The 27,965-nt window shown below is 52.2% G+C and overlaps 1 protein-coding gene across 2 annotated transcripts in view; it reads left to right on the plus strand.

Moving 5' to 3' along the window:
• LOC111159414 (suppression of tumorigenicity 5) overlaps window positions 1-27,965 on the plus strand; it is a 120,021-nt gene that overhangs the window by 86,641 nt on the left and 5,415 nt on the right. For both annotated transcript variants that reach the window (XM_022521858.1, XM_022521859.1), the window contains 11 exons: window positions 3,160-3,296; window positions 10,711-10,862; window positions 12,327-12,542; window positions 13,459-13,555; window positions 14,152-14,196; window positions 15,153-15,337; window positions 16,822-16,931; window positions 17,163-17,232; window positions 20,024-20,101; window positions 20,679-20,819; window positions 24,476-24,624. In XM_022521858.1, coding sequence (XP_022377566.1) covers window positions 3,160-3,296; window positions 10,711-10,862; window positions 12,327-12,542; window positions 13,459-13,555; window positions 14,152-14,196; window positions 15,153-15,337; window positions 16,822-16,931; window positions 17,163-17,232; window positions 20,024-20,101; window positions 20,679-20,819; window positions 24,476-24,624 — 1,380 coding nt within the window. The remainder of the gene's footprint in view (window positions 1-3,159; window positions 3,297-10,710; window positions 10,863-12,326; window positions 12,543-13,458; window positions 13,556-14,151; window positions 14,197-15,152; window positions 15,338-16,821; window positions 16,932-17,162; window positions 17,233-20,023; window positions 20,102-20,678; window positions 20,820-24,475; window positions 24,625-27,965) is intronic.

A 27,965-nucleotide genomic window follows, 5' to 3' on the forward strand; every position in this document is an offset into this window, starting at 1 on the left:
ATTGGCACTTTTAAGGTGATTTTCTCTTTCCTGGGGCTTCCTGGCCATTTAGGGACTCTGGGCCTATAGGGAGAGGGGATCCTTGGATCCTGAAAGGGGAGACTGAAGGACAAAGGAGTTGAAAAACACTTTCCTGGCTTCTTGGCCGTGCCCAAGAATGACCTGTCCTGACACTTTCAGTGTCTTCCTGGCAGTCTGGGCATTCCTGGCCCTGGACTACCTGGGCCATCTTAATGTGACCAGGAGCTTGAGGTGCTGGGGTTCAGGAAGGTTAATAGCATCTTATTTTCTGAATTGGGGTAGGCTGGAAGCCTGCCTCCTTGGGAAGTCCTGTCCCCCTCTCCCTCTTTGCCTTTCTCTTCTAAAGCAAAGTCCGATGGCATTCAGGTTCATTTCAAGACAGTCAGGAAGCCACACTGCAGCCATGACTTTTTTTTTTTTTTTTAAGATTTTATTTATTTGACAGAGAGAGATCACAAGTAGGCAGAGGGGCAGGCAGAGAGAGAGGGAAGCAGGCTCCCTGCTGAGCAGAGAGCCCGATGTGGGGCTCGATCCCAGGACCCTGAGATCATGACCTGAGCCAAAGGCAGAGGCTTTAACCCACTGAGCCACCCAGGCGCCCCTCAGGTTCATTTCAGTTCTTGTTATTCTTCCATTGGACCACACACTTCAGGCTGCATCCCACATAGCCTTGCTCATAAAGGTAACTGTTGGTGAGAGGAGGACATCAGAAAGTTTCAGATCCATGGGCCAGAAGAGCCCTTGGCTAAGGGTAATCCTACGTTTTGGCTCACCTCAGCATGCTCCCTGGCTCTTAAGTCTTTAACAGCCTACCAAGAGTGTTTGCTTTGTTCTTATTTATCCATTTCTATAAACACCACCCAGAGCCTGCCATGCACTAAACCCTGAACTGGTTAAGGGCACACAGGGTCAGATAAGATGGGGTCCTTCCATTCTTGATGTGGTACAGGAGATAGATGGACAGATAAATGCTAGATGCTCTTCTGTGTTCTCCCTGTCAGAGTAGGGCGCTATAGAGACCCAAAGGAAGAGGCAGCTAAATCAGGCTGGGGAGTGAGTGAAGCCTCCTTATAGAGGGAGTTGCTGAGCTAAATTTAGAAGAGCGAAAAATTTGCAGTTAGCTAGGTGGGAAAGGGGGGTGCGGGAGAGTATGTCAGCCTGGAGGTTTTACACATACTCCCACACATAATACATTTATACGTAATACATACACACACACACACACACACACCCCATATACAGAAGGGTCACTTCACATAAGAAGTAACCTCGCAAATTTAAAAATCTGTGCTCTTGGGAGGAAAAAAAAAGACCACTCAAAAAGCATAGCCTGTTTTATTTGCCTGTTCACATAGCGAGCACATTCCCTCGCAGAGCAGGTGAGTTTGTTTCTATTGTGTCTGGTATGATTCTTATATTTAATACACCTTTTTATTTTTAAAAAATGCAAGCCAAATATTTCTTTGGGTATTCAAGCAAAGAAAAAGAAATCTGTTTAAAAAAATCTGTGGAGAAATTGACTCTATTAGTCTTAATTCAAGTCAGTGTTTGGTCTTCAGTGTGGTGCCTTCCTGAGGGATTTTCAGGGGTAACGTGGCAGAACACAATTTGTGTCTTATTTGCTGACTTGAGAACTACCTGCAAAAGATGTTGACCCCACTGTATGTATATCCACGAGAGCTTGATCTCAGACCACCAGTTTCCGTGGGCCCACGTTCACAAACCTCTGCACTCAACCATTGCATATTTAACTGGGTGAGAAGTCTGGGTCAGAGACAGATTTGGGAGCCATCATGGTAGGAATAGATAGAGTGATGGCCATCAGTATTTGGCCCCCAGAAAGTACAGAGTGAGAGAATCCTAAAGACGGGACTCTGAGAGACCCTGGCATTTAAAAGACAAGTAGAAAAGGCAAACCCCTCACAAGAGCCTGAAAAGTAAGTGCCAAAGAGGCTGTTGCCTGTGTCACAGAGAAGAAGGAAGAAGACTGCCGTTCCAGAGTGTTCAGCTGTGTCAGGCACTCCAGAGTAGCTAGGCAAGCTGAGAACAGAATGTGGCTTTTAGGACACTTGTAGTCCTTGACTTGCACCCCAAGACTCTCAGGAGTTTTTCATTAAACAAGAAAAAAAGGCTGAGATGTCTAATGGTACCCAAAAGAAGAGGGAAGTGTTCATGGGTGGGAGGAGGTCTTCAGTTAGTGCCTTTCCTTTCTCCCCCTCCCCAGGAGTTTGCTGGGACCTGCCTTGGAGAGAGAGAGAGAATGCAGCTGGGGTCACATCTTAGATAATGAAGGAGAGGAGGAGAGAGTACTGTGGGCCTAAGCTGTCTGAGGAGCTGACAAGCTGTGGTTTTGGAATTCTGCAAATGGCTATTTGCAGTGTGCAAAGGAGATTACTAGCTGAAGGGAAACTGGGTCTTGGAAGTAGCTTCTGACTGCAAATTGGCCTTCTAGTTCCACCTCAGAAGCAGTATGGTGTTTTTTTGTTTTTTTTTTTTTTTTGTTTTTTTGAAGTCTCAGCCTTTCCTCTACCAACAACCCACCTACCACCCCAACTGCTTCCCTGACCCCCAAACAGCCCTGGGTACCCCCCACCCACTGTTGAGCCCTTGCCCCATGTTCAGATAAGGAGCCTTTGTTAGGATGCAGGTGTGATGGAGTCTCCAGAGGCAGAACAGGGACTCCATTATTGTGGTCCTCAAGGATGATATACTCCAGGACTTGGAGGCCCAGGTCAAAAGCTTAGACCCTGGAGCCAGACAGCCTCCGTGAGTCCTGCCTCTTGTCATTTCGTCCCCCTGAGCCTCCACCTCCACATTCATAAAATGGCACAATAGCTTGTAGCAGTGTTATGAAGATTAATGATATTCACCTGCAAGGCATTTGATAACGGCATCTGACACACAGCCCCCATCCTAGCTGTGGGAGCTGTTACAGGGATTATTTGCAGGAACCCCGTCTGGAGCCTTGCAGACCCTTTTCTCCTCCTTTGAATGGTAAGTTTTGACCCATCTTGATACATTGCTTGGTAGCTGTTGGTGAGGAGGACGTCTGGTCTTTGCTCTTGCCCATGGCCATTTCCCCAACAAGGCAGTCGGAACCTAGTTTTGCTGGAATGACTCATGCTCTGTTATCCACAGAAAATCCTTTGAGTTTGAGGATGCATCCAGTCTCCAGTCCCTGTACCCCTCTTCTCCCACTGAGAATGGTACTGAGAGCCAACCCAAGTTTGGATCCAAAAGCACTTTAGAAGAGAACGCCTATGAAGATATTGTGGGTAAGCTCTGGCAGAGGGGGTGGGCTGGCTCGTCTCTGGGAGCTGTAGGGCAGGAACAGGAGGGACACCTTAGATTCTACTTCATTTACCAGGGGCAGAGTTGGCCCAGCTTCTGGAACTTCTCAAGAAAATGGGCACCAGAGGAAGCAGCTTAGCAAAGACTGAGCAGCTGAGAAATTAAAGCCTGACCTTGAATGAACTGAAACCCAAAGGGTTTCTGGGACCACAAAAAGGGGAAAACCACATCATCCTTTTTTTTTTTTTTTTTTTTTTTAATTTTCAGAAATCTTCCTTAGCTGTGTGTCCTTCCTTAGTGGTGTGTCTTTAGGCAAATCACTTTTCTTAGACCTCTGTCTTCTCACAAGGTGGTGATGATGATGTTGTGATTTTAACAATAATAATGATAATAGTAATAAAACTTCAAGGGATTATTGTTAGAATTCATTGAGATAAAATGTTTATCAAAGTACCTAGCAAAGTGTCTGGTCCTTAATATCTGTCTCCTACTTTCCTTTAAAGCAAATGGTGTCGAGAAAGCATCTGAGACTTTACTCTGCTTGCAAACAAGTCTAGCCCTCCCCAGTTTCATAGATGCTGACACAAGACACAAGACTCTTGGGAGACAAAGGACTTTATTGCTCACGGCACACAGGAGGCATGAGCTCCGTGTCCATGTGGGTCCCCCTTGCTCCCAGGTCCCATGAAGCAGTGTGGAGGAGGTCCAGGTAGAGGCTGTATGCACAGTGGGTCTGTGTCCCAGCTGAGGATCTCCAAGCTTAAGAAACCCCAGTCTTTTCAGGGGGTGGCTAGCAAACATCCCCAAACTTTGCCCCACAAAGAGACATTATCTTTATTCTGGTCAGGAAACAAATCTGCCTCTACCCTCCGGGAAGACACCCTCTGTCTTCTGAGGTAGTTTGCTATACATCTTTGAAATGGTAGTCTGGATGGTTTCATTCCTCTAGCTCAAAAGTCAGAAATATAAAGTGCCATGGAGAATTGTCCTTCAACAACTGGGAAGACTTGGTGTTGGCAAACCTGTATTCCAGGGTCAATGAAAAACCAACAGAGTGGGGTGGGTTGGGTTCATTTTGGGCTTTCATTCTAATTCTGGCCTCGTTCTCTTCAGCGGATACTTCAGTTCCGTTCAAGTAATGTGCTGTGTGTGAGTGTAGATCACTCAAGAGAAGAGAAGCAGTGTGCTGTGCACTTAATCCCTCCTCTCTCATCTCCGGCTCTGTCTCATCTCTGTGTTAGGACTTGAGGCTGGAGACCAGAGGCTTAGATAACACATTAGAGAGGGAAGTGGCCCTAGTGGAGAACCTTCCAGATTCTCCTAAGACTGGGGAATCTTCAGAAGAGGAGGTCATCTATTCCCTCATTTGATCTGAGCCACCAGTTTCATTGTTTTCTCCTTACAACTCTCTGGGCTGGCGTTTCTGGAAAAATAGCAGAGCACTGCTTGGATCCACTTAGGCACTGCTTCCCCAGGAATGGAGTGCATAGTATACAGCCATCCAAAATTAGGTCATAACCGGAAGACTGTGGGAGTGGGATCCCTAGAATAGCAAAACGGTTTGGGGAGGGAGGCCTTTTCCCTTAACACTGGGAAAAAGCTTTGTACACATGGTCCCCAGAGTTGAGGTCAAGAGCTGTGGGGATCAGAGGCACAACCCCATCTTCCTCCCCGCTCTCGTTGCAGGGTACATTCCTGTTTCCTCTAGCTGAGAAGAAATCGGAATGTGTTCTTGCTGCCTGGGGCCCTTGGGAGAACCCAGTGCAGCAGCTGCAATGGGCAGAGGAGACTCGAATTCTTAGCCCCCTCCCCCAGCCCAGCGGGCTCTGCCCACGCTGTGCTCCTCTTCTCTGAGGAGGCTTTGCAGCCTGACCGGGCTGACCAGGGATTTCAGGAGAGGAGATGGATGTTTTTGTGTCAACTGAATTGAACTAAGAGAAAGAGAAGGTTTAACCATTTCTCCCTGTCCAGAGTTCCATGATCCCAACCCTATTTAGCCTTGTTTGGGGACTGTGTCTGGTGGGGCGGGGGGAGGTGAGAATTTGGGGGGCACTGTCCTGGGCAACAGAGCTGTTCTCTGGGCCTTCTTTGGTCAGATTAGAGAGAAGGGAGGCAAGGGTGTGTGGGCCTCAGTCTCCAGACTCAGTAGAGGAGTCTTTACCATTTTGGGATGCTGCAGGAGGAGGGAAGGAAATACCGGAGCAGCATGGCTCCTTCCTGAACAGATGAGCTAGAGCTAGGGGAAAGGGCTGGGATGGGAGGAGGCTGCAGTGGGGGCGTGATCCCTCGCTGCTCACCTAGCTTCTGGATTTGGAGCATTGTGCAGAGTACAGGAGTAGTACTCGCGAGGGTATTGGAAGGAGGGCAGGGAGTGACCCAGGCACCTGGGTTTGGCTTGAGCCTTGGGGGTGGTGGGGTAGGGCTGTTCAGCATCTGTAATTAGTTCACTGCCTTGGACACAGCTTCTTCCTTTGTATCCCCCACAATAGCACTGGCTAAATTTCTAGACTAGGGAGGCTAGAGGGAAATCTAAGAGAGAATATCTCTTTCTCTTAGATTCTGGTTGATCTGTCCCTTTCTCTTTCCCTGGTCCAAGAATTTGGATCCCCCAGAGGCTTCACGGGGGCCCTCGTTGCTGCACTATGAATGTCAGTTTCACTTTTGCCTGGGATTGAACAGTTCCCTGGACTTTCCAGGAGCCCTCTCTTCTGTTCTTGGCCCAGCCTGTGCTCTGTGAGCTTCAGGTCATTTTTGGTTCTGTTTGGATTAATCAACTCTTATGCTGCTTTGCTTTCACAGGGACAGACAAAGCTTTGTTTTGGGTGTGTGATCATGGGCTTGTTGGGGACAGGGAGCTCCCGTGTTAAATCTCCATCTTGGGGACCAGTTGATTGGATTGGAGTTGCTGGTCGGTTAGAGGTTGAGGTTTAGTTGGCCCAGAAATGAACATGTCTTCTCTATGAGCAGTGGACTTGAACGAGGAGCCATGGGGGAATTTGTTGGCCTCCCGCCCACATCAGGCATGACGCCTGGGGACCTGGGGTGGGATATTCCGAGACAGGCTGAGGTTTGTCCTGCTAATTTGCATTAGAGGGGTTCAAAAATAAAGTTACTGCCTTGCTGCTTCCTAGGCTGTTAATTCTCGCCTGTCCAATTTGACATCTGCCCCTGGAAGATGTTGCTGTCCCACAAAGCCTTATAATCGTTTGCATTCTGAGGCTGACACTTAAAAATGCACTGAAGGAAGCAGCTTATTAGGGAGTTATGTGGAGTGGCCTCGGCGCCTGACCAGGGAGCCTGGACTGCATTCCTACAGAGATTCCCACTCCCAGCAGCTAGTTGGGGCTGAGGGAGAGTTTCCAGGAACTTGAGCGGGATGGGAGCTGGGGATAGGGCCGGTCAGCCTGACTGCAAAGCTTTTGGAGCTTCTGCTCTCTCCCTCTTCTCTCATTTGTCCCCAGGCTGGAAAGTAGGAAGGCACAAAGGGTACCTAACAACACCAAGGCTGTAGCCTGGGCAGTTGGAGAAGGGTGTCCAGGCTTGGAGGGTGGGTAACAGTTGGCTCCTTAGAGCTCCACATCTGATGTACTTACTGTGTGTTGGAGGGGAGAAGGGATGTGTTGGACCTTTATCCTGGCCCTCTCCGCTGCGTGAAGGAGGGGAAGAGGCTGAGCACCAGCAGAAGCAGCTGGTTGGAACCAGGACAGGTTTTGAGAGAGAAGCTACAGACCCTGCGCCCTAGCCAGGGCACGGTCAAGAGGCTTAGGATTCTGTGGAGAGAAATCCTCAGTGTCTGCGCACTTACACACCTCTTCCCTGACTGGTTCTTCTAGTTGTGTGTGTGTGTGAGTGAGTGCGGTTTGGTGTGTGTGGTTAATGACCAAAGGAGCTGTGGGGAGGAGCGGGGGCAGGGCTGGGTGGGGCTGGTTTCTTCCTTCAAGAGGATCCCTATGATAAGCTTAGGCTCTGACAAGCCCCTTTGAAAGAGTGCAAAGCAGAAATTCTTGGCGATGCCCTTGTTCCATATCTCATCAGCAAAGCTGGGAAGGGTTGAGACCTCTGGCTTCCCCAGCTGGGCTTGATGAGATGGGGCTGCTCAGGGCCAGGCTTCTGGGCAACAGGGCCTTCCTCTTCCTCTCCTCTCCTCAAGCAGTCAGTGCGGATCGGCCTCCAGCAGTCCGTGTGGGTGGGAACGCAGGTGACAGTCTGGTGGTCTGCCAGGCTTCCCGTCTCCCATCTATGCCCCTGCTAACTCTTCACCATTTCTCTCCACTCAGCTGTAGCTGCTCTAGCCTTGCTGTGGCCTTGCTCCCCAGAAGGAAGTTCTGAGCCCTATTCCACAGCCTCCTGCCTCTCCCAACTCTGAGCCATTGCTTTGAGATTAATTTTCTCCCAGCAGGTTCAGGTGTGGTTCGCCTTGGGGCCCACTTTGTATCTGCATATTATCCCCATCCCCTGGGCATCCTTATTCCCTGGAAGGATGACAGGGAGTACGTCTGTGAGATAGCTCCAGAACAGTGGCTGGGAATAATCTAGGACATGGAGAGTAGCAGGTGAACGAGGGCTGTGAGGGCCCAGCTAAGGCTGGGGAGGCAGGGCTTGGGCTGGGGCCAGCAATCATTTCCTGGAGCAGTGATGAGTGGCCTGATTCTATCAGAGAGAATTTGAAACATTGCTGAAGAAAGAGGCTGGTGTTAAGGCTGGGAAGGCAGGAGGAACAGGCTTTTGAGGCTTTCCTGAAATTTTGTTTCCAGAGGCAATGTTAGTATTGAGACCCTGGTGTTCGCACCTGTTTTCTCCCAGGTTGTCTTCAATGTGCCTCAGTGTTGTGCAGCTATTACTTCCCTGGGCTTTGGTCTCCTACATCTTTTCCTTGGAGTGTTGGATTTTGTATCCATGTTCAAAGCTCTGATCCTTTGGGAAGAAAGAAGGAGGAGAAGGAGAGAGGGAGGGAGAAGGAAGGAAGGAAGGGAGTTTGCCTTGGGAGTCATGTCATGGCACTCCGAATCTATTAGGAAGTTTAGAAACATCTATCTAAAGCAATGGTTCCTAACAGGGCAGGGGGGTAATTACATCCATCCAACCCATCAATCCATCCATCCATCCATCCTTCCTTCCTTCGTTCCTTCCTTCTTTCTATCTTTCTATCTTTCCATCGCTCCCTCCTCCCTCTGTACCCCCTGCCATGCATCCTTGCCTGCATTTATCCTTCTGCTCAGGGGACATTTGGCAGTGTCTGGAGACATTTTTGGTTCTTACAACTGAGGGGATGCTACGGTCATCTAGTGGATTGAGGCCAGGGTTGCTGCTAAGCATCCCACAAATGCGCAGGAGAGCCCACCACCGCAACAGTCATCCAGCCCCAGATGTCAGTACTTTGGACAAACTCTAACCTAAAGCAGTTGAGACAAGGTCATCCTGTTGATTCAGGGTTGATGATAAGGACTCTGGCTGGTCAGCCATCCAGCCCAAGGCCGTCTGGATTTGATGAGCTTGTAATAAATGTTCTTCCTGCCCCCATCAGAACAGTGATGCTCTGGCCGCATTTCCCAGGGTCCGGAAGATTGTGTCCTGGCACTCTTGACTCCCGAATCCTCCCACCTCATCAATACAGGTCATATGTTGGAAACAGACCAAGAAGAACTGGGTGTCTCCTGCCTCCTCCCTAAGTGCCCAGAGTGGGGTAGGCTGGATGCCAGTTTTGATGCTTGGCTTCTAGAGCAGGGTTGCTGGCCGGCTCTGCTTAGTCAGGACTCTGGAATGGAGACCGGTCATCTTTATAGCATGGCTGTATTACAGGAAAACGTCTGCTCAGTTGCTGAGGACTCGGCTTGGTGCTGGGAATCACTTCATCCTGTCCCAGATCCTCTCTTGACCCGTTCTTGACTCACTTTCAAGAGATTTGTGTGGCTTCGCTGGTGGCTTGAGTAGGTGTGGCAGAAATCTTCCTTTCACACCTCTTCCCTCCCCCTACCTCTGCGGAAGCATTTCCTCAGTAGTTTTCCATGGTAGTAATAAGTAGATACCCCAAGTTTGGGGGGAATCTTGACTTTGGAAATTGGGAATTCTGTAAGCATATAGGGATTGGTTTTTCTCCTGTATCGCATCCTAGGAAAGCCTACAGTCTCAGCGGCCTTATTTCTAGTCCTGTAGCTCTTTCCTCAGCTGCTCCCCAAGAAGTGGTGTCTGAACTCCCCTGGGGCGTGAGGTACATCTGGGCATCTGCAGGGCTCAGCGGTCACCAGCCTCCATCCCGCTGTGGAACAGAGAGAAGAGGAGTAAGCTCTGGTCTCTTCATGTGTGCTGCCCCCAGCAGAGGGTAGCATATATATGTTGGTCACTAGTTGCCCGGGTCCCCAGTCCCGGACAGGGGTGTCCATGTGGCAGGGAGGATATGGAAAGACAAAGGAAGGGGAGCAAAGGGCCACATTCACTCTCATTGCCCACAGATCTGTGGCAGGAGGCGCATGGTGTTCTGAGGCGTAGGGAAGTCCAGGTTTGTGCTGCAGGGAGAAGGGCAGGCACGTAGGGCTCTGGGAAGGAGATGCTTTTACAGGCAGGGACTGTGCTTTGTGCTCCCTGAGATTTGCTGGCAGTGCCAGGATGGTGCCTGCTGCCAGGGATCTTAGCCATTCGTCCCGAGAAGCCCAAACTCCCCACCCTCACCTCTTCGGCACAGATGGCTAGCAGGCGTTTCACACCTCCCCTGTGTCACAGCAGGAGGGCTTGTTCCAAAAGGGGATTGAAGACCATTCCCTTATTGCAAGGCCGGTGGTGGAGGAAACAGTGACCCTGTAGTGAGAGTGCTGTCACTACTTGGCTTGCCCCTGTTCTGGTGTGGGGTTACCTGTGGACCAGATGGAAGAGCTGCCCTGAGAGAGTTGGTGCATAGGACAGTCAGTGGGAGGGAGGCCTGCCAGCCCCCTGCTCCTTGTAGTTAGGTTTGTTCCTCTGTGCCCAGCCTCCGGAGTGGGTCCTCAGGGGGCATCTGCAGTAGGACAGCCGTGTGACCTCTGAAAGCCTTTCCTACCTTGAACTGTGTGTGCATCTCTGGGGCTTTCACAGCAGGAGGACTGGAGCCAAGGAATGAAACCCGGTGTTGGCTTTGTCCTCTGGCTGGGCACAGGCAGGGTAGCTGAGCCAGTCTTGTGCAATCTCTGAATTTATAAAGCAGAGGCCAGACGAGGCTGAGCTGAACTGGGGGCGGGGGGTTTGCTTCTGGACTTGGAGCCGGGATCTGTTTGTAGCCTCCCCGCAGCAGACGGGCAGCTGTATGACTCATGGGCTGAAGGGCCAGGCAGAAGCCATTCTCTTTGGTTCACAGGAATTCTGCTTGTTTATTTGTGAGTGTGTTTCCTCCTTCCCTTCTCCCAGTCTCTGACTTCTCCCCCTCTGCAGGAGATCTGCCCAAGGAGAATCCATATGAGGATGTGGACTTAAAGAGCCGAAGAGCAGGACGAAAATCCCAGCAACTGTCTGAAAACTCCTTGGACTCTTTGCACAGGATGTGGGGTCCTCAGGACAGGAAGTACAACAACCCACCCACTCAGGTAATGGCAGCCCCGACTTGGGCCAACACAAGGGCCACAGTGGAGGCTTGTCCTGCCAGGGTGTGGGCCCGCTTCCACTCCCACTCTTTCCCTCACTAGTACTTGGCAAAGGAGGTGACCTCAGGGAAGAGCTCTGCATGCGGGGACTTCTGCCACGTCGAAATCCTTGTGGGCACCCTGCCCTCTGTGCTCCCCTTCACTACTTGAGCTCTGCGCTGCAACATGAGCCCCAGCTGCCTCCCGTCCTGTCATTGTTCCTGCTCCCTTTCTGTGGGTAACAGGAAGACGGGCCCCTGATTGGAGTCTTGGTATTCGGCAGCTCTGGCAGAAATGATCTCAGTACTGGCATTGGGGGGCCAGGCATAGGCCCAAGAACCAGATATGGAGAGCTAGATAGGTGTCTGCCAGACCTGGAGCCGCTCATGTTGGAGGGAATTAAGACTGAATCGTCAAGAAAAGGGCTGATAGAAGGCAGGATGAGAAAAAAGGTGAAGAGTCAAAGGAGACTGTTAGACTCTAGCTCATTCTGGCCTTGTCCAGGGTGGACAGGGGGCAGGAGAAGGAGGCAGGAGGCGCTTTCTTAGACCTACCCAGGCAACTCTAATTCTCTTTGCAAATGGAGGGACCTGGACATTTTCTAACATTGGCTGGAGAATACAGAGATGGTTTCTTCTGGCTTTGGAGTGATATAATCATTTTTATAAAAGATTCACCTTTCTCATGAGCTATGTTCAAACAGGCCCCCACTGAATTTGTGTGGCCAGCCTGACTGGGTGGGAGGAGGACTGGCTGAACAGTGATGAAGGATGATGCCAGATGCAGAAAGTGGGTGGGAGGCGGGCTGAGTGGGCAGGGGTGCTGCTTTTCTAGCAGGCAGCAGGATCTGTGGAGAGTAAGGTGCCTCTGAATAAGGGTGCTGGTTTCGACTGAGGGAGTAGATCGGGGCTGGAGAGGGGCAGCTGCAGTGAAGGAGCCACCTGGCTGGGAGGCCCACCTTGCCAGGCTTTGGGAGTGAGAGCCCAGAGCCCTTATGTTCTGCCTGGAAAAGGTGAGCAGGGCCAGGTTGCTATGTGGATTATGGCCCCTGCTAAGGAAGCGTTTTAGGACTGGGTCAGGGGCTGTGGGAAGGAGATGACCTCCATCAACCAGGCTGAATAATGAGCCAAGGCTAAGCCTTGTGCCAAAGCTCAGGAGGAGCCCCCAGAATTCCCGCTTGGCCTTCTCTTTCCACTCAGATGAGAGCCCAGTTTTTTAGGCTCTGTTTTCTTTTTTCTGGTAGAGGTGGTTCGGCTTCCTTTGTGGAAGCCATGTCTCATCTAGCCCTGACCTGCTGATGAGCAGCTGAGGTCTTATGAGAGGAAATCCAGGCAGAGGGAAATTCCAGGGTGGGATTCAGGGGAGCCAGGGATGCCAGCCAAGGCATATGTGCTGAACCCCTCTCCCACATCTTCTCCCCTGTACCAGCTCTCTCTGAAACCCAGCAGCCAGTCCCTGCGCAGTGGGAACTGGTCAGAGAGGAAGAGCCACCGGCTGCCACGATTACCCAAGAGGCACAGCCATGACGACATGCTGCTGCTGGCTCAGCTGAGCCTGCCGTCTTCACCCTCCAGCCTCAATGAGGACAGCCTCAGCACCACCAGTGAGCTGCTGTCTAGCCGCAGGGCCCGCCGCATTCCTAAGGTAGCCTCCCCAGAGGGACCACCTGGGGCTGGCTGGGCAGGTGGGCAGGCAGGTGGGCAGCTCTCTCCTCTTCTTCCTTCCCTAATCCAGGACTGCTTCCTCAGTTCTCCTTGAATAAATTCTGGGCCCTTGCACTGGCCTTTCTTTTTCACCTGGTTAATTCCCTGTCTTATTAACAGAGATGCATTAAGGGGTTCGTGGGTGCACAGATGTTAGGGGAGGGACAGACTAGGGAGCACTCCTTGCCATTGAGTGACTGGAAGCCAGTCCTTTAGGAGACTCCCCTCTGGTGGAGTGTGCACTTGGAGATCTCTATGTATACATAAACACTTCTAGGCTTTGAAGGGCCTAAGACTCAAACTTGAGTCTTCCTTTCTCTGACTCTCAGAATTGAGAGTTTTCAGCAGTGAGTTGCACGCACAGGCAGTCAGACCCAAATCCCTAGCCCAAAGCAGCAGGATTTAGCCAAATGGTATTTTTAGCCTGCAAACAATGCTTGGGTATATTGGGAATTAGCTCCTTCCTGTCGTGGCCCCAGGTTATAGCCTAGAGGGAAAGGCTCCAGTCCTTGTTCCTGTTATTACGTCTGAAGAGCTTTTTTGTCTCCATTGGTTCAGTGACTCTAGGGACCCAGAAGCTCCCATCCTGTGTAGTTTGATCACAGTTCCTTCCTCTGGGGAGCTAAGTTTAACATTCTTGTGTAGGAGCAGAAGACCACTTAGGGGACGAGGGAGAGGAGAGCTACTGGCCAGTCTGCACTTGGGGTCAGTGCAGCAGGGAGACCAGAACTGGGCCCAGTGTGGGGAGGGCAGAAAGCTTGCACCTTGAGGGAACAAATGGGCTACTAATCAGTCTTCTTAGAAATAGGGGCAGCTGGTGTTAGGGTTATCTCACCTTCCCTGCTTTTCTCACCCAGCTTGTCCAAAGAATTAACTCCATCTACAATGCCAAGAGGGGAAAGAAGAGGTTAAAAAAACTGTCTATGTCCAGCATTGAGACAGCATCACTGAGAGGTAGGCCTTGATGTCTGAGTGGTTCAGGTATCAGGGGCCCTTGGGCAGTAGGAACAGAGAGAGGTACAGACTAGCCTCAGTTTACCCTTCTGTGGGCCAATCCCAGGATCCTCCTGCCTTCTAGGAGGGTAGAGTCCTACCAAGAAACGGCACATAGAAAGGGAGGGCCAAACAGGGAAGGAAGCCATGGGGTGGGTTAGTTCAGGCACTGGGCTGTGAGGCCCTGATGAGGGAGGTGGATGTGGGATTCTGGTTCTGCCAAAAGGAAAGGCCAGACTTACTGAGCACTGTGGTCTGTTTCCCATTTCAAATCTTGGCGTCCTGGAGGTAGTCCCTGTGATCCAGGACTTTAGGCCTCTCTGCTGTCTCGGCCTCCAGCTCAGGCCTTCAGTAGCTTCCCCCAGATCAGGACTGGATGGAGAGGGGTTTGTATAGCAATTAGCACCTGTGGTTTGAGCTCAGAGGGACCCTGGGCCTAGGGGGCCCAGAAGAGGTAGGATTTATCCCTTGTGAGAAGAGCTGGGAGGGGGGCCCAGGAAACATTGGCTGTGGGGAAGTGGCTCAGCAAGTATGCACTCCTGCTGTTACTTTTCCAGATGAGAATAGTGAGAGCGAGAGCGACTCTGACGACAGGTTCAAAGGTGAGGCACGGAACCCCTTCCCAGCCCTGGCTGTAGAGTCACCCCCCCTCCTCTGCACATATAGTTCTCACGTCCCCAGTTGGCCTGCTTTGGAGGGGCCACAGGCAGGCAGGATAGCAGCTGACAGAGCAAAGAGCTCCAGGGAAGTCCCCTCCTACTGTGTGCAAGGCAGCCTGTGACGTTGAACTCAGACAGCCGCCTTCACCTGGACTTCCCCAAGGTATTGTCCGTGAGAATTGGGTGTTGATTTGCCTGGTAAATGCTGCGAATCTGGAGGGTCAGAGGTGGGTTTAGAAGATTACAAGTACCTCTTCTGGCTTTAAGAATTGTGCCCGTCTGAGGAAACTGGTCCTCTAGAGGCCCTGAGACCACTAACCCCCCATATCCACAGAGAGGACTGACACCTTCCTGAAAAGGTTCTGGGAACTTCCCGTTCCAGCAACCTTGGATGAATCTCTATTTTTTGTCTCCTGGGAAACCTGTCTAGACTTTCCTGGAAGGTTAAAGTGTATGGGAGCTAGCTCCCTTCTGCCATCCTCCATTGGTTCTACCAGGGGTAGGGACAGGGACAAAAAATCCAAGTCCAAGGACTCTGAGAGGGGCCCAGGACGAAGCCTTCACGGCGGTTTCTATCTTCTCCTGTTGGTATGGGGCAGGGGTAGGTGGGTGCCTGGGTTTTGCCTGGCTTAGGCAGTCCTGTCAGCCCCAGCCCAGCCTCCAGAAGGCCTAGAAGGCCTAGCACAGCAGCTCCCCGTGGCAGGGCAGGGCCTCTGCATAGGCGTAGACACTGCTCCTGCCACTTCAGCCCCAGACCCAGCTGTGAGAGGTAGTCAGACCAGGCTTCTGCACTTACAGGTGGTCCACAGAGGCAAAGCCTGAGACTGGGGTTGGGGGTGCTGATGTGGGGTCTGTGAGGGTCCAGTCTGCCTGTCCCCTGACATACAACCTGCCCCTAGCCCACACGCAGCGCCTGGTCCACATCCAGTCAATGCTGAAACGCGCACCCAGCTATCGGACTCTGGAGCTGGAACTGCTTGAGTGGCAGGAGCGGGAGCTTTTCGAGTACTTTGTGGTGGTGTCCCTCAAGAAGAAGCCATCTCGAAATACCTACCTCCCTGAAGTCTCCTACCAGTTTCCCAAGGTGAGGCCATCTCTCCCCCATCCCGCCCCTCCTCTAGCACCTTCTGTCTGCCTGGGCTATCTGTTGGGCAAGAGAGATCCTGTTCCTGCCATCGCCACTTATCTCGCAGTGACAGCCCTGAGCCTGGTGCCTGCCAGCTAGCTGGGAAGAGAGGCATTCCGAGCCGTGGGTTTGGGCCAGTACTTGTTCAGAGGGTGAGGTACAGAGAACACCTCCTAGTATGCTTAGAATAAAACCCAAATTGGTTATGAGGATGGCAAGGGGCCTGCGGAAGGGCCCCCAGGTGCTTCTACTTTATTTCTCTTTTTTAAACTACTTTATTGAGACTTAATTCACATACTATATAATTCAGCTATTTAAAGTATACAATTCAGGACCCCTGGGTGGCTCAATCGGTTAAGAGGCTGCCTTCAGCTCAGGTCATGATCCCAGGGTCCTGGGATTGAGCCCTGTATTGGGCTCCCTGCTCGGTGGGGAGTCTGCTTCTCCTTCTGCCAGCTCATGCTCTTTCTCTCTCTCTGACAAATAAATAAATAAAAATTTTTTAAAAAGTAAAGTATACAATTTAGTGACTTTTAGTATATTCAGAGTTGTAAAATGAATATTAGAACATTTTTTTAAAAAGATTTTATTTTAGAGAGAGAGAGTGCAAGCAAGTAGGGGGAGGAGCAGATTGGAAGGTAGAGAGACTCTGAAGCAGACTCCATGCCCAGCGTGGAGCCTGGCACGGGGCTTAATCTCACAACCACGAGATCATGACCTGAGCCAAAACCAAGAGTTGGATGCTTACCTGACTGAGCCACCGAAGTGCCCCTGGAACATATTTTTATCACCCCAAACGGAAACTCTGTACCCTGTTAGCTGTCACTCCCCATCCCCCCACCTGCATTCCCTCTTACCACACCTTCCCTGCCCATCACCAGCCAGCCAGCCAGCCTGGCCTCCTTGCTCTTTGCCTCTGCCCGGAATGTTCTTTCTTTAGCTCTGCACATTGCTGCCGGCTCTTTTTCATTCCTCATTCTCTGCCCAGATAGTATGTCTTCCAGGAGATCTTTCCAGATACCTAAAGTATCCCTCCTCCTGCCCAGTTCCCTCTGTCACAGCACCTTATTTATTTATTTTGTGGCAAGATCTCCTTTGGAGATTTTGTTGTCGATTGCTCACTCTCCTGACCAGAATGTGCAGGGATGCGGACCTTGTCTACTTTGTTTTCCATCAGTAGCCCTAGCATGTGACACAGGGCCAGGGGCCACATAGAAAAAGGGCTCACTTGGCACATACTGAATGAATAGATGATGACTCAGCTCTCCCCAGACCTCTCTGTAGGAATCGGGAATGGGGACAGGATTGCTGAGGAGCATGCCAGTTGGTAGGATGCCATCTAGAGCTCTTAGGACAGGAGATTGTTCTCAGCTCCCCTCCCCTACCAACCAAGGATCCATGTCTTCTCTTGTCTATCACTCCCCATATTCCTCTCCCTGCAGCTGGACCGACCCACCAAGCAGATGCGGGAGGCAGAGGAGAGGCTCAAGGCCATTCCCCAGTTTTGCTTCCCTGATGCCAAGGACTGGCTTCCTGTGTCCGAGTACAGTAGGTGAGGCGTGGCCTGGTCTGGCTGAGGTGAGACAGGAAGGGGACACAGCCTCCTTGCCTCCCACAGCAGGGGCAACTGCATGGGACACACCCGAGTCCCAGCCACCGCTTTTACAGCAACCTAGCCCTTCTCCTCCTCCCTGGGAGGGCATTCCCTCTTCTGGGGTGCTGTTTCCTGGGTTCTCCTGGGTTCTCTGATCCTTCCCTGATGCCAGACCCCTCCCCGTTCTAGTGAGACTTTCTCTTTCATGCTGACTGGGGAAGATGGCAGCAGACGCTTTGGCTACTGCAGGCGCTTACTGGTGAGTAGGGCCATGTGGTCCTTGGGGGCCTGGGCCACAGTGTGTATGTATGTGTGTGCTCATGTGCGTGTACACACACACACGCACTTTCTTCAACTCTAGTTTGTGTGAGATTCTGCATTCTGTTTCCTTGTATGCTCCTTGAGGCCACCCCCAACACAGACAACATGTGCATGTAGGCACACTGATGAGGCATCCTGGGATGGCAGGACTCGGAATGACCCTTCCAATCTAAGATAAACTGCACTACGAGGAGAGAGTGGATCACCTTCTACTGAGATGTCCTATGTTTTCAACTTTCCTACACTTTTTCTTCTCATTCATTTCCCTCTGGCTCCTGGGCCCTGGCTACTGAAGCCGGATTACAGGATCATACCAACCCAGCAGCATACCTGGCCCATACCTGGCCAGCTGAGTGAGGAGGCATCCTGTCCACGGTCTGCTAGTGCTGGAGGCTGAGGAGGGACAGAGCTGTACCTTCTGTGGGATTCTGGGAGAGGTGCCTTGAACAGGGGAAAGGGAGGGTTTTGAAAGTATAAGCCATGTTATATAGAGAGAAGCCCGTCCCCATCTCCCTTCCCATTAGTCCTAGGAAGTAGGGATCCCCAGGTCCCCAGGTCCCCAGCCCTGGGTAGTAGTAGTAGTACCTTGAGGTAAGGTCAAGAGAGACTCCTGTTGCACTTTCCTCTGGAATTCACTAGGGATGTTTTTGGTTTGGGGTGTCAACAGTGTTTCAGGGCTCCCATGCCTTAGTGGGACAAGGACTCACTAGATATCTAGCCAGTCTAGGGGTAGATGAGAAGGATCCTAGGCAAGGGTCATGTATAGCAGGGACCCCAGATAAAGGATTTGGGGCCATTCATTAATTCATTTATTCATTCATTCTGAAACACGTCCCATACTCCCACTGAGGGTCAGGCAACATGTTAAAGGCACCTAAAGAGGACTTAGACTTGAGTTCAATCCAATCCTCAAGAAAATTTAGATAGTCTAATGGAGGAGGTCAGCCTTTGAATGTAGAAGGGAGACAAAGGGAATAGACTATTATTTAGGACCTATTGTGTTCCAGGCTAGACGCTTTAAGTATGTCATCTTCTTTAATCCTTATAGTAGTTCATGAAGTAGTACTATGTCAGTTTCTGTAGATTAAGAAATTAAGACTTGAGGGGAATAACTGCCCAGGATCACACAGCCAGTGAAACACAAGCCGGGGTTAACTCTAAGTTCTTTAACACCAAGTCTGATAACTCTTGGATCACCCCAGAGGGTAGTCTGGGAGAAGGGATATTTGGATACTGACTGCCCAGTGAGCAGGGCTAAGGGGATGTGGAGCAGTGCAGATGCCAGGTGGGGAGCCAGGCAGAGGCCAGCATGCCCCAGGTTCACCTGCGCCCAGAGAGGAGCATTCCAAGGACTGCTTTTGCAGGACTAGTGATGGAGCAGAGCTGCTCCTTTGCAGCGGGCCTGCCGCCCCCAGGGAAGAGCATGTTTGTCCTGGCGTGCTCATGCTCGGAGAGGGCCTGGGCTGGGTCCCTGCCAAGGGGGCTGGCACTAGCTCGGCATTCCTGCAGATTGGACACAATGATTCTAACCCAAATCCCACATACTTGATTTAATCACTTGGGGCTTTAGGGGAGGCGGGGGAGAAGGAAAGAGAGAGGAGTGAGTTTCAGGCCTAATATGGACAAAAACAGATTCTGCCTTCTCTTTAGATCTGTGACGTGTGGCCAGCAGGTTTGGAAACTGAAATAGACCCATCTGCATTTGCTTAGCGGCCTGCGTGAGGGGCCAGCACCTGCTGCTCTGCTCCCTCCCTACTTGGCCTTGCCAGGCACTCAGGCCTCCGAGCCAGAGGCAGCCACAGAGCCCTGCCAGCCCCTGGCTGGAGAAGTAGACTCCTGTGGCCTCACCCCAAACTTTTGGGGGCTCCAGGCCTGGGGCGCTCTTAGTGCACATCTCCTCCAGCCATTCACTTTGCCAATCCCCTTTTTTCTTTGTTCTCCTCTCCTAGCATACCTCTATTCTGTGTCTTTGTGTCCCTTTCCCTTCTGTCGGGTCAGAAAGCAGCATGCTTTAGAGGTGAGACAGTAAATCTGAGGTCAAAACAGACTCCTGGATCTATGACTTAGATGCATGCCCTTGGCAATGGCTCACTCTCTTTGTGACTCAGTTTACTCATCTACAAAACGCAGGTGGTAGTGCCTGTGCACTACCTCTCACAGGCGGTTTTAGAGTACTAAGCCCGGGCCTCAGATATGGTAAGCTTTCAGTAAATAGTAGTTTGCGGCCCTTATCCATGTTCAGTTTGTCTTACTATAATAGGGTGGATCAAGGAAGGGAGGTAAGGAGAACCTAGAATGGGGCTGTTTTACAGAATGTTCCCTGTGAGGGATGGGGGACTCCGTGGCTTGCTCCGAGGAATGTACACAGGTTCCTCTCATGACCACTGCGTCCTCTGGATTCCCAGCCTTTACCTTGTAAATCCACAAATCACCCTATAGCTTCTCCCTGGCTGCTTCCTCCTTCACCAGCCTCTGTCAGCGTCCTCCTGGGAGGAGCTCAGCAGGAGTCTGGCACCTTGGGCTGGAAGACCCAGTGGAGGCTAGAGCCTGCCCCTGGAGGGTGTCAGCCTTTCCTCTGAGGGCTTGGTTGAGTAGTGGTTAGAAGAGGCTTGCCATCATCCACTGGAAGATCAGTCCTTAGTCCTCAGTTCCCCAGGAAAAGGAGCCAGATGTAGTAATTGTGGCTTCTCTGTATCTGTCTGTCTCTCTTCTGCCTCGTCCCGACCCAGCCGAGTGGGAAAGGGCCTCGGTTGCCAGAGGTATACTGTGTCATCAGCCGCCTTGGCTGCTTCGGCTTGTTTTCCAAGGTAAGAGGGCTATGGCTTACTTCCCGCCCCTTTCCCCAGCTGACAGCTCCCACAGGAATATCTGTGGCCAGCTCAGATGGGAAAACCACCTGTGTGTGCAAGGGAGCGAGCGGGCGGGTGTGAGCAAGAGAATGCAAGAGCAAGCACAGGGAGCTCGTGGACTCCTTCCTCTTCCCAAGCCTGGCTCCCCATCTGGCTTGCTGGCATCTCCCCAGCTCCTGTGCCAGCGTGCTCTGCTAGTGTCACAGTCCACTCTGAGCCCTGGGTAGAGCCAGAGTCCTTTGGGAGAGAGACTCCCCTTGGGGAAACCAGGTGCCCAGGGACCCGACTCGAGAGTGGTGTTTCATTTACCCACCTCCTGGATGTGGGGCAAGGACGAGTTAGTGAGCAGAGCAGTCATCGAGTGCCAAGGGAAGCAGGAAATCTAGGGTGTAAAGCTGCTGGTGAGATAGCCCTCCTGTCCCCTAGCTTTTGGCCCCAGCTGGTCAGATGCCAGGCTGCCCTCTTCGCTGCCCAGGAGGTAGGGAAGGGCAGCGCCTGACACCCTTCCTCTTCTGGCCGCTGGCGGTGGGCACAGGTCCTAGATGAGGTGGAGCGCCGGCGTGGGATCTCTGCTGCCTTGGTCTATCCCTTCATGAGAAGTCTCATGGAGTCGCCCTTCCCTGCCCCGGGGAAGACCATCAAAGTGAAGACGTTTCTTCCAGGTGCTGGCAACGAGGTAGGGATTTCTGCTGCCTCTTCTCTCAGACTGTGGATGGGGGCTGGAGGACGGCCTGCCTGGCCAAGGCTGCAGTCCCTGGGAGGGGTGGAGCACAGCCCCTTCCTCGATCACCATGTGTATATAGCTAATCAGTCAGGACTGGAAAAGTGAAGGACAGAACTGTCAGTGGGGCCCAACTCCCCACAGCTCCTAGGAGGCCTTCCCTGACCTGCTTGGACTTGACCGCATTCCACCTGCCCACCTTTTACTCATTCATCGACTATTTACCGACAGTGCTCCCTCACAGTCAGGGGTGGTGCCAGACCTTGGAGCAGCCATGAGGTTGAGGTGGGGCATAGCTCTGTCCCTGTGGAGTTCATCATCTCATGAGAGAGACCAATATTAAATACATGTGTCTGCTTTTAAGTAGATAATTTCTGAACTTTTTAAGTGCCAAGTGTGAGCATGGGAGTGAGAGTATGTGACAGGTAACCTAAAACCTGCTTTAGGTTAGGGGGCCCGGGAAGGCCCCCTCTGAGGAAGTGACTAAGATGAGTAAAGTCAGCTAAATGAAGTGGGGGAGGGAGACTGAAAGAGAAGGGTGTGGACGGGAGATGGTTATTCCAGGTGGAGAGGGAACAGCACCTGCAAAGGCACTAGTCGGAAGAGTGACAAGGAACTGATAAAAGGCCAAGATGGTTAAAAGGGTGTGAGCAGGGCAGGATGGGCAGCGAGGGCCATATCACAGTGTGCCTGCTAGGCCGAGTTAAGGATTTTGGAGTTTATCTAAGCAGGGTTATAAGATCTGAGATATATTTTTAAAAGCTCACTGTGGCTGCTCTGGAGATCATGGATTGGAGTGAAGGCAGGAGACCGGCTAGGCTCCTATACAGAAGTGCAGACAGGAGATGATAGTAGCTTGGATTGAGGTGTGGTAGAAAAGGTGAGAAGTAGGTGGATTAGAGACACATTTTAGAATGAGGATCAGAGCACTTTGTGTTGAGTGGAAATATGGAGTAAGTATTAGGGAGATTTTAAGGCTAATCCCAGCCTTTTGGCTCGAGTGACAGGGTAGCTGCCGGCCTGCTGCCTATGGAGGGAGTGGGCTCTGAGGAGGAAGTGAGGAGGTGGATTTTGTACATGTTACATTTAAGATACCTGTGTGGCACCCAAGATAAGATGTTTCATAGCAGAAAGTATAGATAAGAGAAGAGAGCCTGGGCTCGGTCCTCCTCCGACTTGGGGAACTCCCAACATCTGGGGATCCTGCAGAAGGGGAGGAGCAACCCCCAGGAGGGAGAAGACAGGAGGCTGAGGTCAGGATGGGGAATGGCCAGCTGCCTTGACAAGACTAGATCTCGGAGGAGCTGGGATGGAGGGGCCCACATACCTGAGTGGAGTGAGTTGAGAAGTGAAGAGGGGTGAGAAAGTGGAAATAACTTGTACAGACTTCTCTTCAAGAGGCTCGGTTGTGAAGAGGACTAGGGAAGGGGACAGTGATTGAAAGGGGGAGTTTGCTGGAGATGGTCATCTGGAGGCTGGTGGGAATGGCCCCAGTGGAGGCAGAGGTGAAAGCGGATAGTCAGGAGAGGGAGGGAACAGTCAGACTGTGGCCCAGGAGGTGGCGGGGCTGTGGGATCCAGGGAGGGACTGGCTTCAGTTGGGAGAGACGGGCACTTCCTTGTGTGATGGCAGGGAAGGGCCATGGCTGGTAGATTCTGGCTTCTACCTGATGGCTTCGGTTTTCTCAAAATGGAAGAGAAGGTCATCCCCTGAGTGAGAGGTAGGTGCTGGGCTTCAGGAGAGGGAAGAAGAAATGACTGTTGTTGCAGAGAGCAGGAGAGGGTCTGACTAAAGAAACACGGAGTGTGCTGGGAGTGGCGTGAAGGCCATTTCAGGGCTTTCCTTCAGCCTCTTTTCTCCCACCCTCCTCTGGAGGGACTTTAGGCTTCTTGAGAGGACTGGCGCAGGCTTATGGCTGGCCGTGCCCCGAGAGCCCAGCAGCTTGCCTGGGAGACCTTGGGATGGCCTCGCCCTCACCTCACTTCTCATCACTCTAACTTGAATTGCTTACTGTCGCTGAACCTTGCTTCCTTTTGCCTTGAACACTCTTGCCTTCTCTCCTTGGACAGCCCAAATGAAGTACCTTGTGCTCTGAGCGCCCCCCCCACCCCACCATGAAGACATGAATCATGGCTTCCTCCATCTTGGCACCAGTGTCACAGCTGTGGTTGTTTAGACTCAGTCAGCCCCACTGGACTGTGATTCTTGAGGGCAGGGATGCATGAGAAGAGGCCCAGGTCCTATAGGATGCTTCTGGGAATTCTCATACCCTGGAGGGAGCTAGGACCCCAGGGGTGCTACAGAGCCAGGCCTGTTGGACTGTGTGTAGGCTCTTGGGGGTGGAGGGGTGTGGGGGAGCCTCACTGTAACTTCTTGGGGCTAGGACAGGGGCTCATACAGAGGCCTCTTGTGTCCCCGTGGTGTGGGATTCCCTCAGGCCGCAATCCTGAGCATTTTGGGTGAGTGCGGCATTGTGCACATCACTGGGCCTTCTAGGAGTTCACTGGTGGTGGGAAAGGTAGTATCTGCTGATTGCGGGGGCACCTTGTGCCCATTTTGCTGCTTCTCTGGGAGCCAGAGGAATGAATATTGAGCTAGGAGTTTGAACTTCCCTTGCTTAGACCATGAGGAATAAATGAGATGATAGGGGCAAAAGCCCCTGGAAAAGAGCTCTGACACTCTGAGCTCTATGAGGGAACCCATTTCTCACCCTGCTTAGCAGGAGGCCTAGACACCCTTGCTGCCCACAGGCACTGAGAGACCAAGGAGAAGACGAAGCAGGCCCCTGTGGCAGCTGCTTTGGCCTGGCCTGAGCTCCAGCAGTTCCTCCTGCTCTCACTGCTAGGGTCAGTTGCTACCCTTCACGCTCAGGACCACCCCCAGGGAAGTGACTTTTTGTGCCATAGCACCGACCTTGGGAGTGGCCTTGCATCCCCTGGAGGGCGGATGGCTGGGTCTGGCCCCGATAAAGTCCTGCTTCCTGGCACGGTGGTGGAGTAGCCTTGTGTTTTCCTTGTCCCTGGCACAGAGATTAGATGGCTCATGGAGATAGAGGCCAGAAGGGTAGCAAAAACGGGACCTCTGGAACGAAACCCTAGCAGAAGAGGGAGAGGACATGGTGACAAGGACACTGGCATTGCCTTCTGAGAGATGGCAGTCAAGGGATACGGAGATGCTGCTCTTCCTATGGCCAGGGGAGCAGCAATGGAATCTGGTCAGCATGGGCGCCAAGACCTCTGCTAGGGGGCATGGACCTGGGCGCAGGGAGTACCCCACAGATAGAGCTGTGTGGTTTCCTCATTCTCCTTATCTACAAGAGCAGCCACTTCTCCTTTTCCTGTGAGCCTGATGGATGGCTCATCAACTGCTTCCCCCTGGAGCCTCCTCCACATTCCAGTTATCCCTCTTGCCACAGGCTAGGTGTCTGAGTACTGTGGGAACAGAGCTGTGGTCTGAGAGGAGACGGAGACTGGGTCTTACTGCACAGTGGGGTAGATTAGAAACCTGGAAAAAGAAGAGAGAGAAACCCACTGCCCTTCACTTTGTGTAGGACCTGGGAGGGACACCCACCTCGCCTGCCTTGACCCACCTTCCCCCTCACTGTCCTGCAGGTGTTAGAGCTGCGGCGGCCCATGGATTCCCGGCTGGAGCATGTGGACTTTGAGTGCCTCTTCACCTGCCTCAGCGTGCGCCAGCTCATCCGAATCTTCGCCTCGCTGCTGTTGGAGCGCCGAGTCATTTTTGTGGCAGATAAGCTCAGGTAAGGCCCAGCAGGGAAAGGTGAAGAAGGGAGAGGGCACGTCCACTGATTGATCTGACGTGTACTTATGAGCCCTACTATGTGAGCTGCTGTGGTGTTGGTGTGGCAGGATGGAGAACCCAAGGGAGGACTTAGCCTGAGGGAAGAGGTGGGGACATTTGTTCTTTGGCCCAGCCAAGAGGGTGCAGATGCAAACACATGGATATGGAGAGAGCTGGGTGATGGTAGGACTTCCTGTGGAGGAGGAGGCAGGGCCTTCTCTGTGGGATGTGGGGTTGGAGGAGAGTGATGAGCTCTTAGGCAGAGCCACTTGAGGAAGGGGCAAGAGCGCCAACTAGGGTTTGGAGGAGTGCTGAGCCTCCCAGCGAGGAGCTGGTTAGGGCATCACCTGGAGAAGGCACCTGGCGATTTGTGGAGAAGATCAAGGGGAGGCATTGAGGGTGCCGGGGAGGAGAGTGGTTGCAGGAACGTTGGCCAGTCAGATTAGGAGAGGGAAAAGATGTCCAGGGACAGGAGGTGCCCATGAGGCAGGGGAGCTTGTTTAGGGAGGAATAGGAAAAGAGCTGGGTGGATCCTGGGTCTTGGTCTGATATGTTGGCATTTATGATTTTAGAGGCAGAGGAGTTCCAGGTGCCAAGATCTGGCTGTGGCTATGGGAGGGGGTGGTAGAAGGGTCACAGAACATGAGGCATTATGAAAAGAGTTGAGGTCTTCTAGGCAGTCAAGATCCATAAGAGAGTGTCTCAGTCTCCTCAGGCTGCTATAACAAAACACCAGACCGGGTGGCTTGTAAACAATAGAAGTGTATTTCTCACAGCTCCAAAGCGTGGACATCTAAGCTCAGGGTGCCAGCGTGGATACGTTCTGGTAAGGGCCTGCTTCCTGGCTCATAGCCAGAGCCTTCTCATTGTGGTGGAAGGAGCAAGGGAGCTCTGTCGGTCTGTTTTATAAGCACCTGAATCCCATACATGAGGGCCCCACCATCATGACCTAAGCACCTTCCAAAGGTCCCTGACCTCATATTTGGGGTTTGAGATTTCCACACAGGAATTTTGGAGGGAACAAATACTTAAACTACGGCATAGAATGTACATGGGGAGTGGACAGGAAAGTAGAGGATGAGATCTTGGCAACACGTTGTGTGTTTTTTTTTTTGGTCAAAGAATCCATCATAGGAAGAAGAGGTTTCTTGAGAATGGTGGAGTTAATTCAGTCATTTGGACATTTATTAGCCCACCTGCTCTATGCCATACAATATGCCAGGTGCTGATAGGAGGGGCAGAAAAGAAAAATCCTCTTTCGGGTTGGTCATCAGTAGGGCCAGGCTCCCTGGGGTCTTCCTTTCTGTCTATGTGAGGGGCTACTGAGGGGAGCAGGAGAAAGGGACTCCAGAATGCCATCTCGGGGCACTGGGGCAGGATGCCAGGCCCACCCTTGGTCCAGGAGAAGGAAAAGGAGGAAATGCCAGGGCTGCTGACTTTTCCAGAGAAGGTCTGCTTTAGAAACGAAAACGGTTCCTCGCTTCCCACCCCAGCCTCAGTGTTTCACAGTTGTGTGTCTTGTGGTCTGTCAAGAAGGGGCTGAGCCTGGCAGCTGGAAAAAGCCAGGGACAGCAGCCCCTTGGAGCCTCTGTCTGCTGCCTCCTTGCCACCCATGTTCACTCTTCCTCATCAAGAGAGCCTGGCCGGACCGTGGTGTCCCTACCAAAGCCTGGACCCGAGGTTCCTTTTTTCTGAAGGTTCCATTCCCTCACTCGGGGCTTCCCCTTTGCCGCCCCCACCCACAGCCCAGCTCCACTAGGGCCCTGAATGCAGCTATTGTTTCCTTTGGCTGCTCCTGCCTCTGAGCACATTCCTGCACCATTCTGGAAGGAAAATACCCCAGGGCTCTGTTCTTTGCCGGGCTCAGCATTCAAGTTCTGCCACTCTTGGGTCTAAGAAGAGATACCCACCCTCCTCAGGGTCTGCCTGTGACTAGAGAGGGGCAGGGTAGGCAGTCCAGTGATGGCACCAGGCCTAGTCTGGGTCAGGGCTCAGTGAGTCCAGCCATCTCATGTCCTGTTGCTCACATTTTAGGTTGTCCACAAATCCTTTGTGCCTCCAGGTCTAGTTTTGATGTCTGAGTATATGGAGGTGTGCACCGTGTATGTGTACAGGTTCTGCAGTGATCAGCCCCAGGGGCTGTACGAAACCTTCTGTCTCCAAAGAGCCAGGCCCAGAGGGGAAGGTAGAGATCAATGTGTCCCTCAACCCTGAGACAGCCCTTTCCTAGATCTTTTCCAGATGGCTCTCCTTGAGGTGTGGGGAACTGCTGTCCCCAGGGGAAGGGCTGTCAGAGCCAGGATACCTGTGTCTCTGCCTCAAGGCCCAGCACTATTTTAGGCATCTCTAGGGTGACAGGACAGCCAAGCAAGGCACTGGCTGACGAAACACTTGTGAACATCCAGAGGTCCTTCAGGAAAAGGGGGTTTGTTTCTGTCATGGGTTGGAACCATGTTCTCTAACTGAGGGGGCATTATTCAGGAAAGGGGGAGAATTCCTGCTGGAGGTGATCCTGTAGAGTATCTTGTGGCTAATAGGTGGGACCAATAGAAGCAGAGGGTCAGAGTGGGAAAGTCAAGCTTAAAACTGAACTTGACTGTGGCCTTTGCCTCCCCATCTACAATATGGTCCCTAGGGGAGGGCCTTTGATTCTCTTCCCAGCAGATGGGTTGTTCAAGCCAGGTGTGTCTCCTGTGTCTACTAGTGCCCCACACCAGCCCTCAACACACATGGGGCATGTACACTCACTTCTGCTCCCATTGGCTAGCACCCTGGAGGTCTTCCTCCCCTCTTGCATTGGCCATTCTGCTCAGATAGCTGGTCCTGGAGTGCTGCTGGGTCTAGACGCCTGGAGCCCCCTCTAGGCGGAGAGAGGAATGACCCCACTGAGACTGTAGACTATTTTTTGGAGCCTGGGTGGAAAGATGTGTGGGGACGCCGTTTCCCCAGCTTGGTAGGAGTGGTGCCAGGCTCCTCACCTCAGTCAGTGGTCCTCAGTCAGACCACTTTTTGCGATTACAGAGAGGAAGGGTTGGATAGACGGCAGAGTAGTCAAGTGACACGGGACTGGGAGACAGGACGGTTGGTTGTGTCCTGGGTTGGCCACTTATGAAACTGACCCTTCATATCTGTGGACCCAGCTATAAAAGGTAGAACTGGTAAGACTACCTCTGACGGCCTTCCAGCTCTTGCACACTCCGAATATGTGATCAACTCTTGCTCCCCTTACCTTCATGTTCCCTAGCTTAAGCTGTTACTTCCCCACCAAGTTAGGCCTATCTGTGCATTAGGGTGACCATT

Source organism: Enhydra lutris, unplaced genomic scaffold (genome assembly GCF_002288905.1).
Source record: "Enhydra lutris kenyoni isolate GAN:26980312 unplaced genomic scaffold, ASM228890v2 scaffoldscaffold68, whole genome shotgun sequence".
In the NCBI taxonomy this organism is placed as follows: domain Eukaryota; kingdom Metazoa; phylum Chordata; class Mammalia; order Carnivora; family Mustelidae; genus Enhydra; species Enhydra lutris.